This window comes from Hyaena hyaena, unplaced genomic scaffold, assembly GCF_003009895.1.
Source record: "Hyaena hyaena isolate Hyena2069 unplaced genomic scaffold, ASM300989v1 scaffold_192, whole genome shotgun sequence".
Classification (NCBI taxonomy): Eukaryota; Metazoa; Chordata; class Mammalia; order Carnivora; family Hyaenidae; genus Hyaena; species Hyaena hyaena.
Window position 1 is genome coordinate 1,455,488 of NW_024080825.1, and position 9,106 is coordinate 1,464,593.

At 43.9% G+C, this 9,106-nt stretch overlaps 1 protein-coding gene across 2 annotated transcripts in view; it reads left to right on the forward strand.

Annotated features, from left to right (window-relative positions):
- The window catches only part of DIP2B (disco interacting protein 2 homolog B), a 230,570-nt gene extending 222,008 nt beyond the window's left edge, over positions 1–8,562 (forward strand). For both annotated transcript variants that reach the window (XM_039241344.1, XM_039241345.1), the window contains exons 36-38: positions 447–624; positions 2,520–2,643; positions 4,445–8,562. In XM_039241344.1, the coding sequence (XP_039097275.1) occupies positions 447–624; positions 2,520–2,643; positions 4,445–4,697 (555 nt within the window). In that variant the 3' untranslated portion in view covers positions 4,698–8,562. The remainder of the gene's footprint in view (positions 1–446; positions 625–2,519; positions 2,644–4,444) is intronic.
- The last annotated feature ends 544 nt before the right edge of the window (positions 8,563–9,106 follow it).

The following is a 9,106-nucleotide window of genomic DNA, read 5'->3' on the forward strand; positions in this document are numbered from 1 at the left end:
CAGAAGCATAGAAACGGTCCCCGATGCATTTGTGGAGCTCCGAACGTGATTGAGAAATGGGCCAGCCAGGGATGCGTGTAGCATCCCAGTTAAGAGCATGGCCTGTGCAGCTACACAGGCTCAGGAGTGGGAGTCTCCTGGTTTCTGCATCCTGTGCGAGTTACTTAACTCATTTTTTCATCTGTAAAATGGGAATGCTAATAGTACATAACTGTATTCTCATGTCACATATGTCAGGGTTGATGGGGATAAGGCATATAAAGTACTTGCCTCTCTGTTTAGATGGTGGAAACGCTTGATAAATGTCAGCTGACTTTCTTGTTGTGTTGTTACTGTTGTTAATATAAAAGTGAGAATTAAGAAAAAAAAATCTGTCCCAAGAGAATTGAACTGATACAGTTCTATGTTCCTAGTGAAATGTGACCTATGCCTTCTTCTCGTCATAGATTTGGGTGAACAGTCCCCACACAGCCAGTGGCTATTACACCATCTATGATAGTGAGACTCTTCAAGCTGACCATTTCAACACTCGCCTCAGTTTTGGGGATGCTGCGCAGACCCTCTGGGCTCGGACGGGATACCTTGGTTTTGTCCGCCGGACCGAGCTCACGGCGGCCACTGGAGGTAGCTGCCTCACCAGCACTTCACCCTTCAGCCTGCTTTGTGTTTCCGCCAGTGTCTCTGGCTGGCCTTCCTTAGCCTGCCTTTGTGTTGTGGCATGTGTGCATTTAATAATTCCCTTCTGCGATTCTTGAGCTCGTACCTGAGTTTATATTCATTTGAAGGGTACCTGGGATGCAGGCACCCAGGGTGCCACAGCAGCGGCTCTGAACTGTGGGTTAGTGTGGCCGACGTCCGTGGAGATGCCCAATGACCACCAAGTGCCCCTGGCAGACCGTGCTCCCTCAGCCCCTGTGGATCCGACCCCACCCCTGCACAAGCTCCTACGCGTTTCATCTTATGGCTCTTCTACTCCTGCATCCCATTTTGGGAGCAGGAGGAACAAGCCTGGTCCCTGAGTGCGGAGGAGCCATCTTGCTGAAGCACTCTGTCCCGTTGGCACCTTACGTTAGATGCGATAGATGCGAGACTGCTTGGCAGGGCTCTGGTGTAAGCAGCCCCCCAGGGCCCTCTCCTTAGTTGATTGTCTTGGCTTCATTGCTGCCTGCCTTTCGGCTCTTCTTCCTGATGGCGTTAATGGCCATGTTGAAATACCCAACGCTAAGTGTATCATGCATTTCAAGAACTGATACAAATAACTCACTGGACTCTACAGGCCTGAATTAGAGCCAGATCCTTTCTCCTAAGCTCCTTGTATCTGGTTCATAGAGACCAGTGGCCACTTTCTGCCGAGTTTTGTGGGGAAGTGGGATAACATACTAGAGAAGAGGGAGGTATCCTTCACCAGGTCCCCTGGCTTTGAAGCCTACATCTGTCTGCCATTTGCTTTGTGATCTTGAGCAACCAAAGTCTTTATGAGCTCTTCTCATATGATGGGACCCCTGCTGGGCCTCCTCATCTTTCTTTCTCCAACAGCTCCTAGCACTTTGTTTTGCTCAATTTCTCAGAAATTTTACTGTTTCCTGAAAATATTGTTTTCAGTAGACTAAGCAAAATCATCTTTCTACAAAATGCAGTATCTGTACAGACATAAACCATGTGGCTTTACATGTACAGTGTGTGCGTAAAATTTTTTTAAAAAATGATTTCTGCCCAGGTCTAGCTGGATTACAAGCCTGTTAATAACCAGGGCTAGTCTCTCCATATTCTGCAGTCCTGCTCCTCCTACCTGGACTCCTTGAAGATGTCTGGGGATCACAACACATGCTCATTTCTTCTCCCTCTCTGATCCTCTCCCCCCCGGCCCCTCCCCCAGCTGTCACCAGCTAATTCCTGTTTATCCGTAAAAGCCCAGCCTGGTTTCGGCTTTTCTTTCTCTGAAGCCTTGAGCTGAGCTCGGGGGTGTCCTCTGCTCACCTCACACTTCATGCCCACACTGGGCCCCCCACATCACAATGGAGTACCGGTTGTGTGTCTGTTTTCCCACCAGCCAGTAAGTATCTTCAGGGCAGGAAATGTGTTTTGTCCTCTTTTCTTCCCAGCACTGGGTACAATTCCTGGGATGTGGTGCAGTAGCAGTAGTAGTAGTGCTGGCACAATTCCTGGGACGACGACGACGTAGTAGTAGTAGTAGCAGTAGTAGTAGTAGTAGTAGTAGTAGTAGTAGTAGTAGTAAGGGTTAATTTTTTTTTTTTAGCACTTACAAGTTACCGGGCATCATATTAACTCCCTCACACGGACTATCTCATTTAATTCTCCCAGCAGCCATTTAGAGTTCTCCCTGTCTCACAGAGGGGGAAGCAGGACTCAGAGACTTAAATCATTTGCTCAGGGTTCCCCAGCTGGTGCGTGGAGGAGCCAGTGACATGCCAGGCCATCTGCCCTTGTGCTCCTGACTCCAGCGGTGCCTCGCACTCATTATGTCTGATGAACCAAATTTCTCTTTTTCTCTCTCTCAGAGCGTCATGATGCGCTGTATGTGGTGGGAGCGCTGGACGAGACGCTGGAGCTGAGAGGCTTACGATACCACCCGATCGATATCGAGACCTCGGTGTCCCGGACCCACAGGAGCATTGCCGAATGGTACGTCCCCCGCACGGAATAGGTTTCCCACCTCAGTGGTAGTGTCCATTAAAATTGGTCTCAGTAGTCAGCCTTTCGTACCAGGGACAAGCTACAGACCTAGGACTCCCAGGGGAGTAAGAAAATAAGTGGGCTGATTCTTTCCTGTGTTGCTGTGCCCTCTGCTGTGGCCAAGGAGGGCATGGAGACGCGGAGACAGGCTCCATACAACCCATGAAGTTGAGTCCTTTCTATGGAACTCTTACCTTTAGAAGAGATCGAACTGAGCATCTGCCTCTAGAAAGTGGGTGTAATACAGTAGAAAGAACCATGACTTTAAGTTGAAAGACTCAGCTTGAAGGCTCAGCTGTCCCACTAGGCAGCTTTTCCCACGTAAAATACTTTCTCTGCTATTTCCTAATTATGGGAGGGATCAAATGAGAAAGTGCCTCGCAGGTTGTCAAATGATAAGCAGATGTAAAGGATCATTATTTCTTCATCCAACTTTCCTCTCAGCATAGGAATTTCCCCCACATTCTCCCTGATAAAGGATCATCCCACCACATACTGACTAGAGATTCCTTAAAATGAAAACTCTTGGGGCGCCTGGGTGGCTTAGTCGGTTAAGCATCCAACTTTAACCCAGGTCATGATCTCACAGTTCGTGGGTTTGAGCCCCACATTGGGCTCTGTGCTGACAGCTCAGAGCCCGGAGCCCGCTTCAGATTCTGTGTCTCCCTCTCTCTCACCCTCCCCTGCTCATGCTTGCTCTCTCTCTCTCTCTCTCTCTCTCTCTCTCTCTCTCTCTCTCAGAAATAAATGAAAACACTAAAAAAAATTTTTTAAAGAAAAAAAATCCTCTTTAGTTTTTACCTAGTGGCTTCCATTCTGGATTCTTGATAATACAGAATATTTTCAGTTTCTTTTGCTCATGTTTTCTAGATGCTTCTTTGTCAGCATTTTCAGTCACTTAGTCTCTCCCCAGACCGGAACAATGCCCATGAGTTATAAAAATAATACAGAGAAATGAGGTACCATGATTAACCTCTAATTGTAGACCTTTGACTTTTAATGAAACCAAAGGGTGTGTACTTTTTTTAAAATGATGGCATCTGTTTTTTAAAGCCATTTAACACTGCGCATCACAAGCCTGACCCAGCAGTCCCACTCAATGTAAGGCAACTGTCTACCTTCTGGCACTTCTGTGGCATGATGGAAGAGACACCTGTGTGGGGCACTAAGCTCAGATGAGGACAGGTCCACTCCCTTCCCGGATCTAAGAATATTATCTTAGTCAAAACTCTTCTGTTGCAAATAACAGAAACTCTGCAAACAACAAAACACACACAAAAAACCTTAAGCAAAAGAGAGAGTTAATAGAAAGAATACCTGGCTACCTCAGAGGTTCTTGCAAAGCCTCAAGAAAGGTGGAAACAAGGGACGGAAAGGCCATCAGGAATCAGTCCTCTCACTTTCTAGAGCCATGTGGGGCATGCACTTCATTCTTTCTCTCCTCTCTGAAGAGCCATTCTCTGTGCTTCTCTGGACACCCAGCTACCTCAGACCTTCCAGTGTGCTCAGTTCACTTGATCAACTAACCAACTTTCAATCCCATTTCTAAACCCCCAAGAGATTGTGGATGGCTCAGCTAATCTGTGATCATAAGAGCAAGGCCACATATTACAGACATGGCTGCCAACCTTCTGGTTGGATCCACCAGAGAAGGCTGTCCTCAGGGAAATGGGGACAAGTGTTGGGCAGATACCATAAACGGGACTGGTAAACGTACAGACATGCTAACTGAATGTCGTTGAAATTTCAGTGCCGTGTTCACGTGGACCAACTTGCTCGTGGTGGTTGTAGAACTGTGTGGCTCTGAACAGGAAGCCCTCGATCTGGTTCCTTTAGTGACAAACGTGGTCCTGGAAGAGCATTACCTCATCGTCGGCGTCGTGGTTGTGGTGGACCCTGGTGTTATCCCCATCAACTCCAGAGGAGAGAAGCAGAGGATGCACCTCCGTGACAGCTTCCTGGCTGACCAGTTAGACCCCATCTACGTGGCCTATAACATGTAACCCGCCTTGTGGGGCTTGCAGGGGGCCGTCCTGAGAAACCACAAGGACCAAAGACCAGCGACTAGGAGCAAGCTTTCAAAGGATGTGAAATAAGCAAGATGGTTACATTATACCCTTCATCTCATCCTGTGGGATTAGCAGTCACAGGACACACAGGCAAGGCAGCTGTGTGGTAGCAAATGAAAAAAATGTTAACAGCCCCTTAGTCCTGAGCTTTGACATAGCGTGAGCAGCACGTTACTAAAGCGATTACATGCATGTTGCATTTTTTTCATCTGTTGTAAATACTCGTATTTTTATCTAATGCTGTTTTAGAATTTTGTAAGGGAGTTTAATGAATTCACATGAAGGGGGTAGTCGAAGTTCCACAGCTCCCCGCTCTGTACTGTATTCTTCTGTTTCACCATAGCTGGACCTGCTGCGGGTTTGTTAACATGGATCCTCAGCTTCCTTTCCACTGACCCGTAGGCAAATCAGATCTAACCCACTTAGTATGAGAGTTCCTCTATATGTATAATTCTTGACCAGAAAACATTTTGACCATTGTTTTAAACATGTAAATAAGAATACATGCACAATACAGCTAAAACACTGACCCATTGGCTTGTATAGTCCTAACAACTAAAGTAGAAACATTTCTCCTTGGACAGAGAATCTCCATGTTCTCTTAATGCAGTGTAATTGAATAGGTAACTAAAAAGTCCAAATCGATTGCAGGTTTCACTGCACATTGTACTATGTCTATGTTGGCTATTGATACGTTTTATAAACTAAAGCTGCCTCTGTTTGTTTTTAAAGCTTGCATTCCCAGAATCGGCTTAAGCTTTTAAGAACTCAACCTGTTCCTACAAGCTGAAAATCTCAGTTTAAAAGTCAAAATGTTATGAAAAGGCTAAGCTTCATTAGATCCCACCCAATGCTAAGCAACCACAATAACTCACTGTGGCCCCCAGTGTTGAAACTCTGTTTCAAATTTCGAGTGACTGTGTAAGAATTTAGGATTTCCTCTTTTTCCAGGCCCATTGTCAACTGCGTCTACAGTTTATATACATAGCTTCTCTTTTCTGAAAACTGAAAAGTGTCCTCTGTTCTTCAGTTCACGAGGGCAGGGATTTTAGGAACAAGAATGACAGGCTGGGAAGGCAGTGGGGTCAACAGTTCACATAAAACCACAAAGGCGACATAACTCCGTATCCCCAAACTGACGGATTCGGGTTGCCAAAATAGCTAGGCTTACGCTGAAGCAGGGGAAGTCTGATGTGTGCAAGAAACTCTTTTGAAATAACTGTGGTGCCCAGGCCAAGTGGACTGAGCATGGGACTGAATTTGGCCTCTGGCTCGGTTTCCTTTCTTTGGTCTGATACTTCATGTATTTGAATATAGTTGAATTTTATTATTTTTTTCTTACAGAAATATTTTTAAAAATTAAAAAAAAAAAGCTCCAAGAGAACAGAGTTAACTTGTTAAATCAGAATGGTTCTCTTTGACCCACTCTGGTCTATTGTGTAAATATTTATTTAGACTATTTTAATAATACATATTATTTACCCCACTGTAACATCATGTAAACTAAATATGTTTTTAAACAATTTTTAAGACTTGTAATTACCCTGAAAATAAGGTTTATAATGCAAAGCCCAGACCCTTCACCACGGCAGCACTCCCGGGGGCTGCCCTCCGTCTCGTGGCTCAAAGCCACCTTTTTGCCTCCCTTTTACACAAGCCTCTTCTCCTCCCAGTTTTTTTTTCCACTGAGGGCGAACCTCATGGCATGTTCCAGATCCAGATCTCTTTGTTGACATTTTGGATGAAATTAGTTTACACGTGACGGAAGAGGTTCTAAGATGTACAGAAAAATAAGCACTTACGTTGGGACCAGAAATCCCAGTGACTAGCTTCGGTTCGCCGAAAACACAGTCTGCTTATTCGGAAAGTAATTTTCGTTTCTAGTGATTCACCAAACAAAGCAGGGGATTCCTGAGGATTAAAGAGTTCTGTCTCCATAATCCCCAAGTTCTAAGAAAAAAAAAAAGTAGGCAGTCTTATCCTTCAGGTTGCTTTGAAAATTCTCACTACACAACGTAGGGTGTCTGCTAGAATTATAATGGGAGCCACATCTGTCATTTTAAGTGTTCTAGTAACCACATTTTAAAAAGTAAAAGAAACCAGTGAAATTGATTTTAATATATTTTATTTAACCCGGTATATCAAAACTACTGTAATTTCCATGTGGAATCAGTATGAAAAGCGAGATACTTTATTTTCTTGTTTCATATTAAGTCTTTGAAATCCAGTGTGTCTTAAGCACATTTCAATTCGGACTACCCATAGTTCAAGTTTTGCGTAGCCACATGCGGCCGGTGGCTACAATATTGGGCATAAGCAACCTGTACTCATTCTTTCCAATAAGATACTCCATTAATCTCAGAGTATTGTCAACTCCCAGTTACTTAGGATCTGATTTTTTGGGTTTATAGTTACTCAGACCTCTGACTTATCTTTAGTTTTTGCTCTCTGCCTTATGGCTGCTTTATTGATCTTTTGCCTATCCCCCAAAGCCAGAATATGCTAGTGGAAGAAAGAAAGCTGGGCTGTGTCTTTGAGAACTTCATTAGTAACTGTAGTGAAGTGTCCTCCCGAAGGGGAAGAGAGTCCAGTCATTAGCCTAGAGGTGTGTGTGGGGTCATCTGCATATTTAATGCCTGGTCTGTGACAGACTTGAATAAGAAAACTCTCTCTTGACGCGGTGCTTGTGCTCTTTCCACATTAAGTAGAACCTTTGTGGTAGAAGGTCTTAGGACAGACCCAAAAGACCATTATTGAGAGAAACGGCCTAGCCAAAACTCTGGAACACATTCTGTCTGGGTTTTTATGCCTGTGGAAACGAAAACTAGATTAATAGCAAGGCCCCATTCCAGTTAAGAGAAGTCCATTCATCTTAAAGCCTTTGAACCTCTAATTGAGGTAGATCGGGAAGGGGCTGCCTCAGGAAAATTCCTAAACCCAAGGGATTCTTAGAGCTGCACAAATGTCATCTCCTGCATCAATGAGACCCTGGGAATGACCGGCATGCTCACGGCCATCAGTGTGAATCCACAGCCTTTATTTACTTCCTGCCTCACAAAGGGCCGGGTCCAGACCACCACTACCACCAAGTCTTTTCCTCCTGAAGTTGTGCTGCCTCAGGCTGTTTAGGGACCATTGCCTGTCTGTTGGTAATCCGTGTCTCCTTTCATTAGTCCCTGAGCAGTGCTTGCTTAATAATGCTTTTGTTGAATCAACAAAGGGCCTGAGGCCTTAGGTTTTTTGTTAAGGTCTCTGCCCCAGGCATGGTGCTCAATATCTTGGCCAAATAAATTACTTTCCTTGAATACCCAGCAATCTTTTAGACTAAAGCAATGAGGAGTTATCACCTCACCCTCAAACTCCAACATGACCTATGCCTTAGTGTTGTTGTTTTCGTTGTCTGCTCTGATGTAAAAGCAAGAGTATTTGGAGCAAGAAGCTGCAGTACTCCAGATACACTATAGGCCTTTTCTTTATCATTCATACAACATTTCCGGTTTAGGTGTATGTAGATGGGCCATGTTATTTGTCCACAGGAAGAGAGTGTAAAGATACAAGAATAATTTTCTAGTCCTAAATGATGTTTTGTTTACTTTCTGTCAAGATATTTACCAGTGTCAAATTCAAACTATAGTACTGTGTAATTATGTATAAAGTTTTTTTTTATTTATTTGAAATTAGACTAGATATACATTTTTAAATTTAACATCTGGCTGGACAGTGTTCTATTAACTCATTGAATGTGTTTCCTTTGTCTTGTGTTAATAAATATTGATGCCTGATTATGTTTAATGCTTCACATACTGGGAAAATTGATAAATTGGAATTGATACATGTTAAATTTAACTTCAGATGGCAAGACCTGCAGATAGCTGGAGCGGTCTAAGGAAAATGAACACAGAGATCCAAAGTTATAGCAAGTCACTGCTCTAACAGGAAGACAGATCAAGAAACAAAAAAGAGAGTCCGTTTGAAAACTAAGAAGCCTTTTTCAGGAACAACTAAAGTTTAGTTTTCCTCCTACTCACGTGGCATTTGGTTAGTTTTAAACTATGGTCATAAATTGTATTTTCTTTTTTCCTAATGTGTGAGTAGGCTGGATTTCAGCCTTTGCTAAAGCGATGAGTCATTTGCTCTTCATTTCTTGGTTGCAAGAAACTTGATGGGAGCCCATCAAATTGTGCATGTTCTCCAACACTAGAACTGGTCCTTGAACGATTATCCAAGCTATTTAGGCAGCTGGGAACGTTCTTTCACCTAACATGCTTTAATTGAATGCCTTCCCATTAGGCCCAAGGCCCTGCAATAGGAACTGAAGCTAGAGAGAGAAAATTATTAGGTCC